This window comes from Penaeus chinensis, chromosome 8 (assembly GCF_019202785.1).
Source record: "Penaeus chinensis breed Huanghai No. 1 chromosome 8, ASM1920278v2, whole genome shotgun sequence".
Lineage (NCBI taxonomy): Eukaryota > Metazoa > Arthropoda > Malacostraca > Decapoda > Penaeidae > Penaeus > Penaeus chinensis.
This window is the reverse complement of record NC_061826.1, coordinates 40,657,169-40,679,656: the sequence shown is the minus strand read 5'-3', so window position 1 is coordinate 40,679,656 and position 22,488 is coordinate 40,657,169. Positions and strand designations below refer to the sequence as shown.

The following is a 22,488-nucleotide window of genomic DNA, read 5'->3' as shown; positions in this document are numbered from 1 at the left end:
CTATCGCGTGAAATGAAGTCAAATTAATTGCTTCCTTCTTTATGAGTTTTTTTGTTTTTTTCGTGTCGTTTTACACCTTATTGCTATTCATCTTGTGGTTATTCAAGTCACACGCACACGCACACACGCACGCACACACGCACGCACGCACGCACACACACGCGCACACACACACACACACACACACACACACACACACACACACACACACACACACACACACACACACACTCACACACACACACTCGTAGATGTATGCAGAAATGAGCGAAGGTAGGTAGGTAGCTTTATTAATGTTCAACACCTCATTACTATTCATCATGTAGTCATCCGAATTACATTCTTATGTAGAAATCCTCTTCTACATAAGAATGTAATAACCCTAACACGAAGCAGCATTCTCAGTACCACTCCTACTGCAACAGCAAACCTCTTATTTGCAATGGACTCACCTTGCAATCATCGTGTTCAACTGCAAACCACCTATTTACAATAAACTCACCTTGCAATCATCGTGTTCAACTGCAAACCACCTATTTGCAATGAATTCGTACTTCTGGCCGGTCTGAACGTCCCTGAAGATGATATAGCGAACGTGCCACGAGGCTTCAGCTCCCTGTGGCAATGAGTTGATCATGTTGCATAAAAGTTATTAGGAACGGGGAGGTTTTTGGTCGAGTTAAGTTAAATTCCATTGTCAATATTACCATTATTATATATGTAATTTTCATTATCATTATCGTTCCGTTTATTGTTGCTGTTACTATCCTTATCACCATTATCATTGTTATCATCATTGATAAATTTTATCATTACCATTCTCTTTATTACAATTATTATCTTTGTTATTATTATCATCATTATCATTATTATTATCTTCATAAATGCCTTCTTTTCATCACTATTACTATCATTATCATCCCAACTATGTTATCATTGCTATTATTATTATTATTATTATTAATGTAATTTCATTATCATTCTCTGTATCATACGCTTTATTGTTATCATTGTTACTTTCATTATCATTATTTTTTTTTTTATTATCGGCCGTAGCATTATCATGCTTATTAGCAGTAGTATTATCATCTTAACCATGACCATAATTATTTTTATTACTATTATTATCATTATCATGAATATCATTAGCATTATCATCATGATCATTATTTTTATCATTATTATTAGTAGTATTATTATTGTCATTATTATTGTTTTTACTATTATTATATTTTATCATCATTGTTATCATTACAACTATCTTTATTGATGTTAATATCATTATCATTATTATTATCTTTATTTTCAATATTATCATTAATATCATCCTTGTTATTATCATTATCAATATTACGATTATTGCTAATATTAAAATCATTACTATCATAACTATCACTATTAAATTCGTAATCATCATTATTATTATCAACATTAGTATTATTACTATTATGATTCTCACGATCACCATCATCACCATCACCCCCGTACCTCCCCCCCTCCCCCCTCACCTTCCCGCTATTATCATGCCAAATCCTCAAAAACTGCAGGTTCCCCAGAGCCTCGGGAACGGCCATGACGAAGATGTCGACGCCGTTCCTCTTGAAAATGGTCCTCTCGCGGTCTTCAAAGGTCCTGATTTCGGTCTCGGCCTTTTCTCCCGAGACGATGAACTGCACCTTGCTTTTGGTCGCCGCCTCCTCCTTGCCGCCCGTGAACACCATGATTTCGTAAAGGTACTGCGAGTGGGGTGGTGTTATTGCTATTATTATTATTATTATTATTATTATCGTTATTATTATTATCATCTTTAGTATTATCATTATTAGTATCATCTTTAGTATTATCATTATTAGTATCATCACTGTCATTATCATCATCTTTAGTATTATCATTAGCTTTATTAGTATTCATAGTATTAGCATTTATCAATAGTAGCATTGTCATTATCACAGTTATCATCACCGTCTTTCGACATTACTATTATTACCACTACTTTATCCAGCTCATTATCAATATCATTATCGCAGTCAGCACCACATCCCTCTACACCGCTCTTATCAGCTAAACGGGTATATTTTACCCCGAAAAAACAGAGTGTAAATGCTGTCCCATTGGCCTGACCTTGTCCCTGGGGTCGTTGTCGGGAAGGGGCGTGGCTCCCAGTTTGGTCAGGTCTTCCTTATCCTTGAATCGACCCCAGATCAGGAGCATAATGTAGACTGCCAACGTTGCTATCATTGTTATTATGATGGTCGGGTTGTCTGCAGCGTCTGTTGTACATCATTATTTTTTTATTATTATTTTATTATTATTATTATTATTATTATTATTATTATTATTATTATTATTGATATTATTATTATTGATATTATTATTATTATTATTATTATCCTTCTCATTATCGCCTTCAGTGTTTTTATTGCTGTTATTTTTTCTTACATACAGTCGTGGATATATACAAGAGTATCAATATTTGGGCTGTTGACTGTTTGGAGATGTATTTTCATGCGAGAAATTTGTATGCTAGGGGAATGGAGGGTACCTCTGTGTGTGTGTGTGTGTGTGTGTGTGTGTGTGTGTGTGTGTGTGTGTGTGTGTGTGTGTGTGTGTGTGTGTGTGTATGTGTGTGTGAGAAAAAGAAAGAGAGAGAGGGAGAGGGAGAGAGAGAGAGAGAGAGAGAGAGAGAGAGAGAGAGAGAGAGAGAGAGAGAGAGAGAGAGAGAGAGAGAGAGTGAGAGAGAGAGAGAGCTAATGTGTATGCATGTTCGTATTCGTATTCATGTGCGTCTGTATATGTACAGCGAACCCTTAACTCACTCATGTTCAGAAGCTTATTAAAGTCAATGGCATTAGGTTGTGGGAAGAATCCTGAGGCGAAGGACGTGAGATGGTTGCAGGAACAGACAGTGTGAGTCACGTTGGCCGTCAACACCTGCAACGAAAAGATAAAATAGAGAGAAAGAGTGTAAGAAGGAGGGAGGAAGGGCGAGGGAGAAGGAGAAGGAGAAGGAGAGGAGAAAAAGAGGGAGGGAGAGGGAGGGGGAGGGGGAGGGGGGAGGGGGAGGGGGAGGGGGGAGGGGGAGGGGGAGGGAGAGGGGAGAGAGAGAGAGAGAGAGTAACCAATACAAAAGCCGCGAACAGAGACACTGGAACCTCAAAAGTCGAAAAAAGAGAGAGATAGCAAAGACGAAAAATAAAGGAAATAACAAAAAACAAATTTCATAAATCCTCGCCGCCACGCACCCTGCACCCGTTCCTGTCCCAAGACATGGTGTCCTCCTTGAAGAAAAGACAAGACGAAGTGTACATCCTGACGGTGTAGTTCGTGCTCCACACCTTCGTCATGTTGGCCAGAGTGAGGTTGAAGGCCCCGCTGTCTGCCCAGAAGCCCTGTTGGGTACGAGGAAGAATGATCACTTAACGTTTAATGTTATAATTTTTTTCCCCATTTATTATCATTGTTGTTATTATTATTATTATTATTGATAGTATTATCATTATTACTAATTATTATTATTATTACTAATCATTATACTCATTATCATTATTATAATTATCTTCATTATTATAGTCATTATCATCATCATCCCCATCATCACTATTATCATCATTATCAATACTATTATCTGTAGTAGTATCTTTACCACATTGCCCTCACGATCATCATTATCACACCCATATCATCAACATAATCCCCATCAACATCAAAATCATTTTTCGACAATCAATACATTCTATTTCACAAAATTTACCTCCTCGTCCGTGTAATTAGCGAATTCGGAGAGACAGACGTAATATAAACCCGTCTGGTTTGTCACGAATTCATCCTCAAGATACACGTCATAGAGTGGGAAGCTGGGCATAGAAAGAAATTTTATTATTAATGAGTGTAGTGAAACGGAAAATAAATGGTGAAAACTGTGAATTAATGTGTAAATGTGCGGGTTTAAAGTTGGTGGGAAAATGTATCGTATATGTAGGCGTTTCATTATTGTACATCTGGTAATGAGTAGATATCGTATGTGTGGGGATTACATTATTGTACATCTGGCAAAAATTATCGTATTTATAGGAATTTAAATGTTGTACGTCTAGAAAAAAATCATACATGTTAGGAATTTCATTATTGTACATCCGGCAAAGAACAAGAAATATAGGTCATATAGGAATTTCAGTATTGTACGTGTCGAACAAATCGAGGTGTAAGATTTTCATGGTTGTAAATCTGGCAATAAAAAAATAAATATTGTACACATTATTATACAACTGACAAAAATACACACAAAAAAATATCGTACATACACGCGGTTAATTACTGTACATCTGGCAACAAAGAAAGAAATACCCGTACATACAAAAAAGTACACAAGAAATATCGTACATACTCGACCTTCATCATCGTACATCAGGCAAACTAAAACAACGATATCGTACATGTAGGAATTAGTGTCGTTTCCAAAGGGATCGTACGGTTCCAGCCTGGGTTCTGTCACGTTGCGAACCCGCGTGATGTCCTCCAAATTCACAACCAGGTCGTATTCAGTCAGCGTCGGCATTTCCAGACGCCTAGGGTAAATTCGTAGATGGAGTGTGTAAGATTAGATGGTACATAATTAACCAGAAAAAAGTAAGTGCACAGATTAAGATATATATATATATATATATATATATATATATATATATTTATTTATTTATAATCGTATATATATATGATTTCTAATTTGATTTAACCTAATTAAATTTTCTATTTGATCTCTTTATTAAATCTCTTATCATATCTAATATAATTTGATTTAATCCAATTAAATTTTCTATTTAAGCTATCTTTATTAAATATCTTATATCTATTTTAATTTCAAATAATCTAATTATTTATTTAATCTCATCTAATCTGATTAAATTTCTCATCGGATCTAAACTTCTCATCTGATAATAAATTGTACTAAACACTTAATCAAACAAAGCCTTATTTGAATAAATGAGAAATTAAATAAAATATAAAATATCTAAATAATAATAATAATAATAACAATAATAGTAATGGTAATGATGAAATCATAATAATAATAATAATAATAATAATAATAATAATAATAATAATAATAATAATGATAAAAATATTAAAAATCTAAATCATAACAATAATAATAATAATAATAATAATAATAATAATAATAATAATAATAATAATAATGATAAATAATAATAATAATAATAATAATAATAATAATAATAATAATAAATAATAATAACAATGATAAATAATAATGATTATAATAATAATAAAAATCTAAATCATCATAATAATAATAATAATAATGATAATAATGATAATAATGATAATAATAATAATAATAATAATAATAATAATAAATAATAATAATAATAATAATGATAAATAATAATAATGATGATAATAATAATACAAATCTAAATCATCATCATCATTATCATCATCATAATAATAATAATAATAAATAATAATAATAATAATGATGATAACAACAATACGAAACAAAAACAAATTCATAGGACTACAAACGAAAATGTCACCCACCTTATGAAGACGACGAGATTGGCCTCTGGATTCTGCACTGTGATCTCGACGTTGATGGAAGACCACTCGCGACTCACGTTGAAGGAGGTGCACAGCATACTCTCGTCCTCCACGCCGAGTTCGAGGTAGTGGTTGGGGTCCACGAAGGTCGGTTCTGAGGGAAGGGGGTGGGGGAGAAAGGGAGGGAGGGAAGGAGGGAGAAAGGGAGGGAGGGAGGGAGGGATAGGTTAATGGTTGGGGAGTTCTGCGATATTTTAGATTTTTTTTTTTTTTTTTTTTTTTTTTTGTAGGGAAATCCATCTGCTTATGCATATCACTGCTTTATAAACAAACATATACGTAGACTTAGAAACACTCAATCACTCACACTTTCTCTCTCTCTCTCTCTCTCTCTCTCTCTCTCTCTCTCTCTCTCTCTCTCTCTCTCTCTCTCTCTCTCTCTCTCACCCGTTAACCTCGGCCCTTCTCTCTTCCTCCCTCCTCTCGGCACGTAGATTTTGATTTCGTTTTCGGGTTCCAGGTCCTCCACGGGTATGACTTCGATCTCGGTTTCGGATATTCGCTGAACGAGTCGAATCTGCATCGTCTTGGTGGTTCGACTCAGCTTCTCCTTGGCGCCGTCTCCGAAGGACTGAGAGGGAGGAGGGCGAGGAGGTCGTGCGTGGGTTTAGTGGAAATGTTCGTTATCGTGAATTGTTTCGTTATCTAGAATTGTTTCGTTATTTTTTTTTTTTTTTTATTTAGTTAGGTTGTATAATTTTATTGTTATGGGGGGTGCACTTTATTATTATATTTCAGTCTGTTGTTTTTTTTCTTATTGTGGGTGGTATTAAAGTTGCTGATTTAGCATCCCACAAAATTGATGATATACGTGTTTATGTTTGTGCCGAATCAGTTTCTGTGATGTTTTGGGGGGATTTAAAAAAAAAGAAAAAAAAAGAAGTGCCTCCGAATCTTAATTTGCTTCGCATAATATTTTCATATGCATAAGAATTATAATATATGCATCAGTAAACGAAGGCTAATGTTGAAAGTAAACGGAACGCTAAACACATGTGTTTTACCTAATTATAAAGAGAAGAAAAAAAAAAAAAAAAAAGGAAAAGGAAAAAAGAGAGAGAAAAACAACCAGAAAAAAATAGCAGAAACAACTTTAACCCATTCGCCCCGGATTTATGTTCTGTCCCCTATAGTTTTTGGTGAATTTTGTTACATACAGATGGCTCCACATGTGCTCAGCCGACAAGGAGTCTATCAGTAGCCCTAGTGACCGATCCTGATTTTCCCATTCCTTGAATTGGCGGGAAAATTTATACCATTGCTATCGATACTGTTATTATTGTTATTGATGTTATGATTATTAATTTGTCATTAAAATATTTAAGACAATGAAATGATACAAAAGACCCTTTCTTAAAGTGAAAGAAAAGAGTAAACAGGTGAAATAGGTAGTTTCTAATAACTGGCTATTTGGTGATTAAGAACTTTTAGAACCATCTATGTGTAAATACAATAAATAAACGTGTATTACAGTGGGCATGTCATGTATTCATGCCACACGGGGCGAATGGGCTAACAAAAGAGACCCCCATCCCTACCCATACCCCCACTCCCACCCATGCCCCCACTCCCACCCATGCCCCCACCCCCACCCATACCTCCACTCCCACCCATACCCCCACCCCCACCCATGCCCCCACTCCCACCCATGCCCCCACTCCCACCCATATCCCCACCCCCACCCATGCCCCCACTCCCACCCATGCCCCCACTCCCACCCATACCCCCACCCCCACCCATGCCCCCACTCCCACCCATGCCCCCACTCCCACCCATGCCCCACCCCCACCCATACCCCCACCCCCACCCATACCCTCACTCCCACCTGCACAATAACCGGCCAGGCCACAGCTTGGATTCCCACGGTATAATTCCCGGTCTCCGTCGACGAGCAATTCCCCGTCTCCACTTTCTCCTCCTTCAGGATGTCGCAGATGTCAGGGAACTCGTAGACGCCTCCCCCCTGCCACAGCTGGTACCCCGCTAAATCCTTTGCCTCCATCCTGTTGGGGAAGAGGAGAAGGGAAGAGGGGTTAAATTGGTGAAGAGGAGGAGGAGAGGAGAAATATTAAATCAATGAGGAAGAGACAGAGAGAAAAAGGGTTAAATTGACGGAGAGGAGGAGAGGAAAGAAAGAGAAGGGTTAAATTGTTGAAGAGGAGGAGAGGAGAGGAGAAGGGTTAAATTGATAAAGAGGAAAAGGAGAAGAGAGGGAGAGAAGAAGAGTTAACTTGACGAAATGGAAAGGGAAAGAAAGGTTAAATCAATGAGGAAGAGACGGAGAGAAAAAGGGGTAAATTGATGAAGAGGAGAAGGAGAGGAAAGAGAGAGAAGGGATAAATTGATGAAGAGGAGAAGGAGAAAAGAAATGTTAAATCAGTGAGGAAAAGAGGGAGAGAAGAAAAGTTCAATCCATGAGGAAAAGAGGGAGAAAAGAAGGATTAAAATAATGAAGAGGAGAGGAAGAGAAGATAGAAAAAAAGATGGATAATATTCGGACGAAGATAACAGTTAATACAAATATGGAATGAATTTTCATAGTACCACTCCAACTGAACATTCTACCGGACAGAACAGCATCCAAAAAAAACAATAATAATAACAATAATGAAATATAAAAAGACAAAAAGTGAACATAGACACGGAATCAAATTTCATACCTAACACCTCAATTTAACATTCAACCAGGCAACGTTGCATAAAAAAAAATAATACAATATTAATAATATTAAACAATAATGATAATAATAACAATAATACATAAGTAAATGAATAAATAAATAAACAAATAAATTAATCAATAAACAAATAAAAACAGACAAAATATATAAAACAAAAAAACAAACAAAATAAGTAAACCAAAAAAATAAACAAAAAACAAAATAAACAACAAACAAGCAACAAAAACAAACAAACAAACAAACAAGCAACAAAAACATAAAACAAACAAACAACAAAAACACAAACAAAGAGAGCAAGCAAGCAGCATCACAGGCCACTCACATCACCATCGTCATCTCGAGCCCGTCCTCCGTGTTCACAAAAATGGGCTTTTCTCCGGGGAAGACAACCTGCAGTAGCTTCGTCTGCATTTGCTCCACGGCCGCGAGCATCTTCTGGACTTGAGTCACGGCGCGGTATTTCTGGACCTGGAACGGACGAAAGGGAGGAGTCATTAGCAGGAATTATAGATTCGTCCGTGAGGTTCGTTTGTGCTGGTAGGAATTGGCTACTGCAGTTGTTAATGGAATGGCTGTGGTTAGTGCTGTGGCGTATCGTTAAGTTCGTTTCTTTTTTCGTCATTTTGTTTCATTTTGATTCTTATTTTTATTTCATCTATTGATTTTTTTTTTATGCATATTATTTTTTTAAATTCTTTCTTCCCCTCTTCATTTTCTTTCATCTTTATATTTTTTTTTTTTGCCTTATTTTCTCTTGTTCTTTTCACTTTCTCTCACCCTTATTTTTCTTTTTTTTCCCCTTTTTTGCTTATTTTTCCTTTTTCTTTTTACTCTCTTTCACCCTCATTTTCTTCTCTTTCATCCTTCCTATCTCCTTATTCCCCCCACACTTCCTACCTTTAGCGCGAGTTTCTTCTTCTCCTGCATTTCTCTCTGTTCATCGGTCAGTCCGTCGTCCAGGACCTCCTCCTCCGCCACAGGGTCCTCCTCCAACGTAATCCCTAGCTCCTCGAGGGTGGCGTCGATGTTCTCGTACTCGGAATACTCGCCCTCGACAGACGCTTTCAGGTCCGTCGGCAGGATGTTGTCCTCGAGAACTTTGTCTGACGTGCCCTGGCGGGGGTCAAGTATGGGGGGGGGGGGGGGTTAGTGTTTGGAAGTGACGTGTCGGCGGGCAAAAGGGAAAAAAAATCATCAAACATCGTCACCATCATCATCGTCATAATCACTATCACCATCCTCATCACCATCACCATCTTCACCATCATCATCATAATAATAAAACGACAGTATGAGATAAGGGCTACAGAAGAGGATGCAGGCAGTTATTAATATTCACATTGAATAAGAAATCAAGAATAAAACAATTCCCTAAAAATCCCTTCAGATATTCAGGAGTAGGCATTATCCCTCAACAAGAACCACCGTGGCATAAGTAAACAAGTAAGTTGACTCTGAAGTTGTAAAATAATATAAATACGCAGATTTCCCCACAATCAGCGATGTTCTTACCGTAGTCATAGAAGATATAGACTGCATACTGTTGCTCACAAACGCCTCAGGTTCCGCTGGATCGCTGATGGTCATGTTGAGCAACACCTTTGTGAGGCAAGAACCTGTCACCTGTAAACACACAAGAAGTGATCCAAGGTAAGCATTTTCTTCCTATTTTCACGTCTTCTTCTTTCTTCTTCTCTCTCTCTCTCCCTCTACATAATAAATCATTCACACCCCAAAATACAAAAAAACGCACCTTTTATACAGCCAGGTCTTCCATTCACACACCCCCAGTTACCAAAACCACACCTGTCGCGTAGCCAGATCTTTCATTCACAACCCCCAAAACACCACACCCATTAAACATCAAGCTCCTCCCACTCACACAGCCCAAAACACCAACACACCACACCTGTTGCGTAGCCAGATCCTTGCCCTTAATATCGACCGTCTTCCCATCCCCGACGATAGAGGACACGGTCGAGAAGAGTTGCGTGCAGTCCGAGAGGGTGTCGGTGTTGATCATCTCCAGCTGGGTCATCATGGAATTGATCTCCTCGGCGCTTTCGGTCAGTTCCGCGTCCAGCTTGGCCTGCTGCTCCGCCCTGATCCTCGCGAGTTCCTCAGGGTCCATCGTGGTTGTCTCGAAGAGCTCGTCGGGGGCGTAGGTCGGTTCCGGGGTCGTTGTGGTCGTCTCCCACTGTTTGATTGTTTTTAGAGGGGGCTGGTTAAGTCATGTTAAGTTACGTTTCGTTAAAGTTAAGTTAAGTTAGGATAAGTTTAAGGGGATGGAGCTTAGTTCTTTGGTTAGTTTGGTAAATGATGTATAGCAGGTTTTGGGTTATATTAATGAACGCTAAGTGATGGGTATATACATAGGTAAAATGCGAAAGCGGAAGAGAGTGAGTGAGAGTGAGTGAGAGTGAGAGAGAGAGAGAGAGAGAGAGAGAGAGAGAGAGAGAGAGAGAGAGAGAGAGAGAGAGAGAGAGAGAGAAAGAGAGAGAAAGAGAGAGAGAGAGAGAGAGAGAGAGAGAGAGAGAGAGAGAGAGAGAGAGAGAGAGAGAGAGAGAGAGAAAGAGAGAAAGAGAGAAAGAGAGAGAGAGAGAGAGAGAATGGAAAGGGGAAAAGGAGAAAGAGGAGAGAAAGGAGGAAGAGGAGAGAAGAGAATAGAAGAAAAAAAGGAGAGAAGATCATGGAACAGAAAAACAGAGAATAATATAAAAGAGAAGAAATATAACAAACTAAAATAGAAGATAAAGAAGGGCATAGAAGAGAGAAAAGGGGATTATCAAGACACACTCACAGGTTCATCCTCGAGCACCAAGCCCTTGATGGAGGTCCTGGCCTGGAGTAGCTGGTTGAGCCTGGCCTGATCTCCCTCTCCAGATGCTCGTAATATCTCCTTCTTGTCTGTCCAAGCTTCGTACTCGAGTCTCGAAGGAAGTGAGGTCTGGAAGAGAGCGGGGTGGGGAATTTAATGGGGGAAATTGGTCTCTTTTCAACGGCAAAGTCCTGAAGAAATTTGAAGCTTGAGAGAGGAGAACATTTTGAGAGAGGGAAACTGATCCCTTTTCGTTAGCAAAACATTCAAGACTGTGGAGTCTGAAAGAGAGTGAGGTAAATCTATAGAGGAAAACCGATATATTTTCAACAGCAAAGTCTTGAAGAATCTTTGAAGTTTGAGAGAGGGAACTGATTGCTTTTCATGCGCAAATTCTTGACGAAAGTGAAGTCTGGAAGAGAACGGGGAAAATCTATAGAGGAAAACTGATCTCTTTTCTACAGCAAAAATGCAAAAGAAGGAAAAAGAAATTATATCTTATATATACACACACCCATCTAGATAAAAAAAAATAAGTGGATATGTTTGAGCAGCAAAATGTAACTATTTTATCTTCTTTTACAATAATAAATTCTACTTTTCACCAACAACAACAAAAAACAAAAACGAAATCTCCCTTTCACCCAAAAGGAAGAAAGACATCTCCTTCCCTCAACCAATAACAACAAATAATAACAAATACATTTTTAAAAAAGACACGTACCGAGAATGCAGCAATAAAGTAATCTCTGGCAGCTCCGAACTCATCCTCGATCGTTACCCAAAAAGTCCAGTTACCAAAAGGGAAGACAAATTTGTCCTTGTTGTCGATGCCGAACTTGAGGTTCTTGATGTAACCCCATTCGTTGTTCTTTACTGTGATAAGAGAAACGAGGAGATGGTTGGGAATGGAATAAAGCAGTGGAGGCAAGAGGAGACAGTAGTAATGTAGGAATGAGGAGATAGGAATGGAATAGAGTAATGTAAGCAATAGGAGATAGGAAAGTAGGAATGAGGAGATAGGAATGGAATAAACAAAAGGAGGCAAGAGGAGATAGTAAAGTAGAAATGAGGAGATGGTTAGGAATGGAATAAATATTGAAGACATGAGAAGACAGATCAGAATAGAGTTAAAAGTGCACGAATGAAAAGATGGGGAAAGCATAAACAATGTACGAATATGGAAATAGTTAGGAATAAAACAGACAGCGTAGGAATGAGAGGAAAAATCAGAATAGAATAAGGAGTGTAAGAATGAGAAAATAGATAAAAAATAAATTAAAAGTGTTGGAATGAGAAGATAGTTAGGAATTTAATAAACTGGAATGAGATGGCAGTTAGGAAAGGGATAAAAAATGAGAAGATAGTTAGGGAAAGATAGCTAGGAATAAAATAAACTTTGTTGGAATGAGAAGATAGATCAGAGTAGATAGACTGATATGAGAAAACTAATCAGGATAGAAGTGTAAAAATAGGAAAATAGTTCAGGATAGAAAAGTAAAAATGGGAAAATAGTTCAGGATAGAAGTGTAAAATAGGAAATTAATTCAGAATAGAAGTGTAAAAATAGGAAAATATGTCATATCAACAGCACCTGCACAGGGATCTATATGTTTTCTTCCTCATCAAATACTTATCAAAATATAACACAAGGAAAATATAAACCGCGTGTCCCCTGTTTATCACTCACAAAAGAAGCTATATTTGGCGATCTTGTCCTTCTGCATGTCGTAGAAATCCTTACATTCGCCGTAGAAGTCCTCTGTGAGTGTTCGTCCGTTGCGGAGAAGAAAGCCTGGTGGGGGAGGGAAGGGGAGGTGGTTAGTGTGGTTGTGGCTAATTGGACACTTTGTAAGGTGTGTTGGTATTTCTCTTTTTTTGTTTTGATTTCCTTTCTTTCTTGTTTTATTTTTTTCCCTTCTCTCTCTTTCTCTCTATCTACGTTTCTGTCTGTTTTTTTTGTGTTTTTTTTTGTCTATCTATATATCAATCTTTCTTTCTAAGACTCTCTTTGTCTCTCTCTCTTTATCTTTATCTTTATCACTCTCTGAATGTTATCATACTCATAATCTCCTTCCTCCTCTTCCTCCTCCTCCTTATCATCATCATCATCATCATCAATCATCATCAATCATCATCAATCATCATCAATCATCAATATCATCATCATCATCATCATCATCATCATCATCATCATCATCATCATCATCATCATCATCATCATCATCATCACCCTCCCCCTTCCACTCTTCCTACCACTTACTCCCCCACTCCCACTACCCCTCCCCCCTCCTCCCTCCTCCCCCCCCTCCTCCCTCTCCCCCCTCCTCCCCCTCACCTGTCTCCGGATCTACGGGCGTGGTCTCGTCGACGACCAGCACCCTGTTGGGCGGGGGCGTGAGCGTGCAGGTTCCTCCCTCCGGCGGCGTGTTGATCAGCAGGAACATGGTGCCGACGCCGACCTCGCCGTCCATCACTCTCACGACGTTCATCTTGATGTGGAATTCTAAGACGTCGGGAAAGTCTAGGAAGAGTTGTTTGACGATGACCATGTTGGGTTTCGTGTGACCGATCATGTAGTCGAGGTCGTTCTGAGGGGAGGGGGGAGAGAGAGAGGGAGGGATGTCGTTAAGGTTGTTTGGGTTGTTGGTGCGGTTTGGTAGGGTTTGGTTCGCTCTTTCGCGGTCTTGTTCTCTCGGTCTCGGTCTCTCTCTCTCTCTCTCTCTCTCTCTCTCTCTCTCTCTCTCTCTCTCTCTCTCTCTCTCTCTCTCTCTCTCTCTCTCTCTCTCTCTCTCTCTCCATCGTTTTCTTTCTTTCATTCTTTCTTTCCTTTCTCTCTCTCTCTCTCTCCCTCTCTATCCCTCTTCCCCCTCCCTCTCTCTCTCTTCCACACTTTCCACTCCATCTCTTACCCTCTTCCTCCCCTCCCCTCTTCTCCCCCCACTATACTTCCCCTCCTCCCCTCTTTCCCCTACTCCTCCCCCTCCTCCCCTCTTTCCCCTACTCCTCCCCCTCCTCCTCCTCCTCCTCCTCCTCCTCCTCCTCCTCCTCCTCCTCCTCCTCCTCCTCCTCCTCTTCCTCCTCCTCCTCCTTCTTGTTCTCTCGGTCTCGGTATCTCTCTCTCTCTCTCTTTCTCTTTCTCTTTCTCTTTCACTTTCACTTTCACTTTCACTTTCACTTTCTCTTTCTCTTTATCTCTCCCTCTCCCTCTCCTCCCTCCCTCTCCCCCCACTCTCTCTCTCCCTCCTACACTTTGCAATCCATCTCTTACCCTCTTCCTCCCCTCCCCTCTTCTCCCCCCCACCATACTTCCCCTCCTCCCCTCCTCCTCCTCCTCCTCCTCCCTCCTCCCTCCCCATCCCCCTCCCCCCTCCTCCTCCTCCTCCCCCTCCCCCTCCCCCTCCCCTCCCCCTCCCCCCCTCCTCCCCCTCCCCCCTCCTCCCCCTCCTCCTCCTCCCCCGCCCCCTCCCACTCCCCTCTTTCCCCTTCCCCCTCCCCCTCTCACCTCAATCCGCTCCGGCTCCCCTCCTCTCACGGCATATATCTTGTAGGAGAACAGGAGGTTCCCCCAACACAGGTCGGCGCAGGAACCCATCAGTGCCACTCTGCTGTTGGGGTTAATGATCGTGCCTCTGTCGGTGATGCGGCACATCTTCGGCACCTGGCACCTGCGGACGGAGTCGTCGTTGGGGTTGAACGAGGCTTGGGGTGGGGGGGGGATGGGCATTGTGATTGTTGGTAAGTATGAGGTTATTGGCAGATCAACTTGAGAGATTTTGAATTAGAAATAGAAGATAATTAGTTAGAATTATAAATATTATAAGAATTAAGGATTGACTCAGAATCTGAATAAGAATATAAAGGAGAGTTAGAATGAAAAATATGATAAGAATTAGAATAAGAATAAGAACGAAAATGTAAATAAGTATCTGAAATAGAAGTGGAATAAGAAATGGAATAAGAATAACGCAAATGACATTAGAATTAGAATTAGGATCAAGATTAAAATTACAATTAGAATATGAATTGATATTAGAATATGAACTGGAATTTAAATCGGAATATTGAACTGAAATTACAATCAGAATCAGAAGTCAACTCAAAACTCCCCCCAAAAAATCAAGATCCAAAACTCAATATTCAAAAACTCAAAAACTTAAAAACTTAAAAACTCAAAAACTTTAAAACTCAAAAACTTAAAAACTCAAAAAACCCGAAACCCAAAAACTCAAAACCCCAAAAACTCAAAACTCAAAATCTCAAAACCTCAAAAAAACAACAACCAAACCCCAGAACCTCAAAAACTAAAAAAAAACTCAAAATCTCAAAACCTCAACCCCCCCAATCCCCCCCCCCAAAAAAAAAAAAAAAAAAAAAAATCCCGAGGTCCCTCACTTGATTTCGACGAGGGGCGGCGACCCGGGGACCACACCCACGTTCATGCAGCCTTCCGCCTTCCTCGGCTCCCTGTCCCACTGCCCTTCGTGGCGCACCGCTGGGAACTCCTTCGACATGACGGCGCAGAAGCGGTACGTGCAGTTGGTGGCGCGCAGCTGCATGGTGTTGAGCTCCAGGAGGCCGCCCGTGATGTTGATGCGCCCTGGTGGGGGGGGGGGGAGGAGATATAGGAGAATGGAGGAAGAGGGAGAAGAAAATGAAGAAGATAAAGAATAAGACAACATACAGAAAATGAACAGGGAAAAGTAAATACAATACCAAATATTCAGACAAGATATCAAATAAAAACAAAGAAAAACTCAACTAAACAAGAAGATAAAACATGAAAATAGAAGCAAAATAAATAATAAACGAAAAACTAATATATCAGAATAAACGGAAATATCACGAAATCTAAACGTAACTATTAGAAAAAAAATGGAGGTATATATTTAAAAAAACAAAAAAAAAAAAAAAAAAAAAAAAAATAAGTGGATATGTTTGAGCAGCAAAATGTAACTATTTTATCTTCTTTTACAATAATAAATCTACTTTTCACAACAACAACAAAAACAAAAACGAAATCTCCCTTTCACCCAAAAGGAAGAAAGACATCTCCTTCCCTCAACCAATAACAACAAATAATAACAAATACATTTTAAAAAAGACACGTACCGAGAATGCAGCAATAAAGTAATCTCTGGCAGCTCCGAACTCATCCTCGATCGTTACCCAAAAAGTCCAGTTACCAAAAGGGAAGACAAATTTGTCCTTGTTGTCGATGCCGAACTTGAGGTTCTTGATGTAACCCCATTCGTTGTTCTTTACTGTGATAAGAGAAACGAGGAGATGGTTGGGAATGGAATAAAGCAGTGGAGGCAAGAGGAGACAGTAGTAATGTAGGAATGAGGAGATAGGAATGGAATAGAGTAATGTAAGCAATAGGAGATAGGAAAGTAGGAATGAGGAGATAGGAATGGAATAGAGTAATGTAAGCAATAGGAGATAGGAAAGTAGGAATGAGGAGATAGGAATGGAATAGAGTAATGTAAGCAATAGGAGATAGGAAAGTAGGAATGAGGAGATAGGAATGGAATAGAGTAATGTAAGCAATAGGAGATAGGAAAGTAGGAATGAGGAGATAGGAATGGAATAGAGTAATGTAAGCAATAGGAGATAGGAAAGTAGGAATGAGGAGATAGGAATGGAATAGAGTAATGTAAGCAATAGGAGATAGGAAAGTAGGAATGAGGAGATAGGAATGGAATAGAGTAATGTAAGCAATAGGAGATAGGAAAGTAGGAATGAGGAGATAGGAATGGAATAGAGTAATGTAAGCAATAGGAGATAGGAAAGTAGGAATGAGGAGATAGGAATGGAATAGAGTAATGTAAGCAATAGGAGATAGGAAAGTAGGAATGAGGAGATAGGAATGGAATAGAGTAATGTAAGCAATAGGAGATAGGAAAGTAGGAATGAGGAGATAGGAATGGAATAGAGTAATGTAAGCAATAGGAGATAGGAAAGTAGGAATGAGGAGATAGGAATGGAATAGAGTAATGTAAGCAATAGGAGATAGGAAAGTAGGAATGAGGAGATAGGAATGGAATAGAGTAATGTAAGCAATAGGAGATAGGAAAGTAGGAATGAGGAGATAGGAATGGAATAGAGTAATGTAAGCAATAGGAGATAGGAAAGTAGGAATGAGGAGATAGGAATGGAATAGAGTAATGTAAGCAATAGGAGATAGGAAAGTAGGAATGAGGAGATAGGAATGGAATAGAGTAATGTAAGCAATAGGAGATAGGAAAGTAGGAATGAGGAGATAGGAATGGAATAGAGTAATGTAAGCAATAGGAGATAGGAAAGTAGGAATGAGGAGATAGGAATGGAATAGAGTAATGTAAGCAATAGGAGATAGGAAAGTAGGAATGAGGAGATAGGAATGGAATAGAGTAATGTAAGCAATAGGAGATAGGAAAGTAGGAATGAGGAGATAGGAATGGAATAGAGTAATGTAAGCAATAGGAGATAGGAAAGTAGGAATGAGGAGATAGGAATGGAATAGAGTAATGTAAGCAATAGGAGATAGGAAAGTAGGAATGAGGAGATAGGAATGGAATAGAGTAATGTAAGCAATAGGAGATAGGAAAGTAGGAATGAGGAGATAGGAATGGAATAGAGTAATGTAAGCAATAGGAGATAGGAAAGTAGGAATGAGGAGATAGGAATGGAATAGAGTAATGTAAGCAATAGGAGATAGGAAAGTAGGAATGAGGAGATAGGAATGGAATAGAGTAATGTAAGCAATAGGAGATAGGAAAGTAGGAATGAGGAGATAGGAATGGAATAGAGTAATGTAAGCAATAGGAGATAGGAAAGTAGGAATGAGGAGATAGGAATGGAATAGAGTAATGTAAGCAATAGGAGATAGGAAAGTAGGAATGAGGAGATAGGAATGGAATAGAGTAATGTAAGCAATAGGAGATAGGAAAGTAGGAATGAGGAGATAGGAATGGAATAGAGTAATGTAAGCAATAGGAGATAGGAAAGTAGGAATGAGGAGATAGGAATGGAATAGAGTAATGTAAGCAATAGGAGATAGGAAAGTAGGAATGAGGAGATAGGAATGGAATAGAGTAATGTAAGCAATAGGAGATAGGAAAGTAGGAATGAGGAGATAGGAATGGAATAGAGTAATGTAAGCAATAGGAGATAGGAAAGTAGGAATGAGGAGATAGGAATGGAATAGAGTAATGTAAGCAATAGGAGATAGGAAAGTAGGAATGAGGAGATAGGAATGGAATAGAGTAATGTAAGCAATAGGAGATAGGAAAGTAGGAATGAGGAGATAGGAATGGAATAGAGTAATGTAAGCAATAGGAGATAGGAAAGTAGGAATGAGGAGATAGGAATGGAATAGAGTAATGTAAGCAATAGGAGATAGGAAAGTAGGAATGAGGAGATAGGAATGGAATAGAGTAATGTAAGCAATAGGAGATAGGAAAGTAGGAATGAGGAGATAGGAATGGAATAGAGTAATGTAAGCAATAGGAGATAGGAAAGTAGGAATGAGGAGATAGGAATGGAATAGAGTAATGTAAGCAATAGGAGATAGGAAAGTAGGAATGAGGAGATAGGAATGGAATAGAGTAATGTAAGCAATAGGAGATAGGAAAGTAGGAATGAGGAGATAGGAATGGAATAGAGTAATGTAAGCAATAGGAGATAGGAAAGTAGGAATGAGGAGATAGGAATGGAATAGAGTAATGTAAGCAATAGGAGATAGGAAAGTAGGAATGAGGAGATAGGAATGGAATAGAGTAATGTAAGCAATAGGAGATAGGAAAGTAGGAATGAGGAGATAGGAATGGAATAGAGTAATGTAAGCAATAGGAGATAGGAAAGTAGGAATGAGGAGATAGGAATGGAATAGAGTAATGTAAGCAATAGGAGATAGGAAAGTAGGAATGAGGAGATAGGAATGGAATAGAGTAATGTAAGCAATAGGAGATAGGAAAGTAGGAATGAGGAGATAGGAATGGAATAGAGTAATGTAAGCAATAGGAGATAGGAAAGTAGGAATGAGGAGATAGGAATGGAATAGAGTAATGTAAGCAATAGGAGATAGGAAAGTAGGAATGAGGAGATAGGAATGGAATAGAGTAATGTAAGCAATAGGAGATAGGAAAGTAGGAATGAGGAGATAGGAATGGAATAGAGTAATGTAAGCAATAGGAGATAGGAAAGTAGGAATGAGGAGATAGGAATGGAATAGAGTAATGTAAGCAATAGGAGATAGGAAAGTAGGAATGAGGAGATAGGAATGGAATAGAGTAATGTAAGCAATAGGAGATAGGAAAGTAGGAATGAGGAGATAGGAATGGAATAGAGTAATGTAAGCAATAGGAGATAGGAAAGTAGGAATGAGGAGATAGGAATGGAATAGAGTAATGTAAGCAATAGGAGATAGGAAAGTAGGAATGAGGAGATAGGAATGGAATAGAGTAATGTAAGCAATAGGAGATAGGAAAGTAGGAATGAGGAGATAGGAATGGAATAGAGTAATGTAAGCAATAGGAGATAGGAAAGTAGGAATGAGGAGATAGGAATGGAATAGAGTAATGTAAGCAATAGGAGATAGGAAAGTAGGAATGAGGAGATAGGAATGGAATAGAGTAATGTAAGCAATAGGAGATAGGAAAGTAGGAATGAGGAGATAGGAATGGAATAGAGTAATGTAAGCAATAGGAGATAGGAAAGTAGGAATGAGGAGATAGGAATGGAATAGAGTAATGTAAGCAATAGGAGATAGGAAAGTAGGAATGAGGAGATAGGAATGGAATAGAGTAATGTAAGCAATAGGAGATAGGAAATAAAAACAAAGAAAAACTCAACTAAACAAGAAGATAAAACATGAAAATAGAAGCAAAATAAATAATAAACGAAAAACTAATATATCAGAATAAACGGAAATATCACGAAATCTAAACGTAACTATTAGAAAAAAAATGGAGGTATATATTTAAAAAAACAAAAAACTTTGGGTCCCAAAGACAAGAAATACAAGAAAAAAAAAAAAAAAGAAAAATGAAAAGCGAACATCCAAATTCAAATAAAAAAAAAGTAAAACAAAACCAAAAGTTAAAAGTTAAAAGTCAAAACACGACCTCTTCCCGCCATTCAAAAACTCACCAGCTCCAAGAAGTTAACCTTGTCGGGCAGCGGGCCCCTATCCCTTAGCTTGGACCGAATGCCGAGCCTCGGTCCTTTTTCGGTCACGAACCTGACGCACTCGTCATAGCCCAGCTGGTGACTCGTCCAGACCTGCGGCTCAGACCCGTCTCCGTAGTCAAGGAGCATGCAGGAAAAGGTCCCCTTCGACCTTCGAGAGAGAAGCGGAGTGACTGGTTCGTTAGATTTCGTCTAAGGCTGTTGTTCATATACCGACAAGGAAAACTTCGTCTATATGAGTGTAAGTGTGTGTGTGTGTGAGTGTGTGTGTGTGTGTGTGTGTGTGTGTGTGTGTGTGTGTGTGTGTGTGTGTGTGTGTGTGTGTGTGTGTGTGTGTGTGTTAATATATATATATATATATATATATATATATATATATATATATATATATATGTATATATATGAATATGAATATATGTATATGTAAATATGAATATGAATATATATATATGAATATGAATATATATATATGAATATGAATATATATATATATACATAGAGTATATATATATATCTACATACCTTTAAGAAAAAAAATGCATTACGTATAAAAAAAAAACATAACAGTATCCCAATATCACGCGAAAAGCAAGAGAGAGCGAACACAGACTTAAACCAGCGCCCAAGACTCACTTCCAGCTTATCTTGCATTCCTTGGGAGCGAAGGCCTCAGACACCAGGTAGAAGTCGTCAATGTGAACATCAACCACGGACTCCACCACTGCAACCGTGTGCGAATTATTTACAAAAATGAATTATGAATAACCATTAGCTGTGTAAATACTGAAAGAGATGTCGTTATACTAAATATATTTTGTTTTTTATTTCTTCTTTTGTAATAATTGGTGATAATGATGACAGTGATGACAATAAAATCAGCATCATAAAAATAATGACGATGATTATAATGATTAATGATAATAGTAATTCATGATGATGATGATGATGACGATGACGATGACGACGATACTGATAACAATATTAACAATTCCATCAAGGATAACAGTAATAACAATAAAGAATAATAGTAACAATAATAACAATGATAATAATAATAACAATAACAAGAACAATAATCCCATTTTCTATGAGATCCGAATACCGATCCTGTTCAGCGCTAAATCATGATAATTATTTCAAAAGTTCAACTTAGTCTTTTAGTGTTTTTTTTTTTTTTTTTTTTTTTTTGTGATACTTCTGGCAACAACAAAAAAAGAAAGTTTCCTAGGTAAGAACAGTGAAGAAAATAATAATAATAGTAATGCCAATGATACTAGTAATGATGATGATGATAATGGTAATGATGATGGAATTAATAAAGGTAATAATAATAACAACTACGATAATAATAATAGTGACAATAAAAAGAAATAATGACGACAATAATGATAATAATGATAATAATAATAATAATAATAATGATAATAATGATGATGATGATGATGATAATAATAATAATGATAATGTTACTAAAAATAGGGATAATACTTATCGTAATAATAGTAATAACATTAACAATACAGATTATAATGATAATAATGATAATGACAATGGCAATGATGATGACATTTATAATAATAATGATAATGACAATGACAAAAACAAGGACAATGATAATGACAATTTTAGTAATCATCTGACAAGTTACTTTACCTTCGAAGGTGAAATTCACAGGATCCGAGCGAGGTTGCAGTGGATTCCTCGCGTACACTACGATAGTATAAACGCCAGGCTGCAGTGCGGGAGAGTACATTAGTTATTCCTTATGAGAGGTATTTTGTAGGGAAGTCTATCTGCTTATGAATATGAATTCAACATAGAATTACTGTTCTATAAACAAACATACACGTAGACATAGAAACACTCACTCACTCACACTCTCTCTCTCTCTCTCTCTCTCTCTCTCTCTCTCTCTCTCTCTCTCTCTCTCTCTCTCTCTCTCTCTCTCTCTCTCTCTCTCTCTCTCTCGCTCTCTCTCCGGACAGGTCCACAGCACAACCCTACTACTTTTCATGACAGCTTTGGCCAAACTACCTAAAACACGATTTCCTAATCCGTCCCACAATCCTCAGGGTTGTCTTCAGAGGGGAGCAACCTGAACATCCTTAGGGAGTTAGGACGAGTGACCAAACAGCCCAGATTGTACAGGTTAACTGATCAACTGATGAACGGAAAAAAGGACCTGATTTGAAGGACATCAAG

General features: G+C 38.3%; 1 protein-coding gene across 1 annotated transcript; it reads right to left on the bottom strand.

The window, feature by feature from the left end:
* Positions 1 to 3,218: 3,218 nt before the first annotated feature.
* LOC125027890 lies at positions 3,219 to 14,842 on the bottom strand. The gene is made up of 15 exons (XM_047617021.1): positions 14,621 to 14,842; positions 13,454 to 13,706; positions 12,806 to 12,910; positions 11,840 to 11,991; positions 11,098 to 11,244; positions 10,207 to 10,494; positions 9,810 to 9,920; positions 9,195 to 9,410; positions 8,620 to 8,765; positions 7,442 to 7,619; positions 6,004 to 6,187; positions 5,557 to 5,710; positions 4,254 to 4,565; positions 3,752 to 3,854; positions 3,219 to 3,389 (listed from the first exon to the last, which is right to left on the bottom strand). The coding sequence occupies exons 1-15, from the start codon at positions 14,840 to 14,842 to the stop codon at positions 3,219 to 3,221; spliced, it is 2,742 nt and encodes a 913-aa protein (XP_047472977.1).
* Between the last annotated feature and the right edge of the window lie 7,646 nt (positions 14,843 to 22,488).

Bases quoted from the DNA above. Each gene is read 5' to 3' on its own strand.
- LOC125027890 (XM_047617021.1), bottom strand. From the start codon at position 14,842: ATGCCCATCCCCCCCCCACCCCAAGCCTCGTTCAACCCCAACGACGAC. The intron at 13,707-14,620 runs GTGAGAGGGGGA...CCCTCCCCTCAG, and splicing joins GGGAGCCGGAGCGGATTGAG to AACGACCTCGACTACATGAT. The intron at 11,245-11,839 runs GTACGTGTCTTT...GCTCTCTTCCAG, and splicing joins ACTTTATTGCTGCATTCTCG to ACCTCACTTCCTTCGAGACT.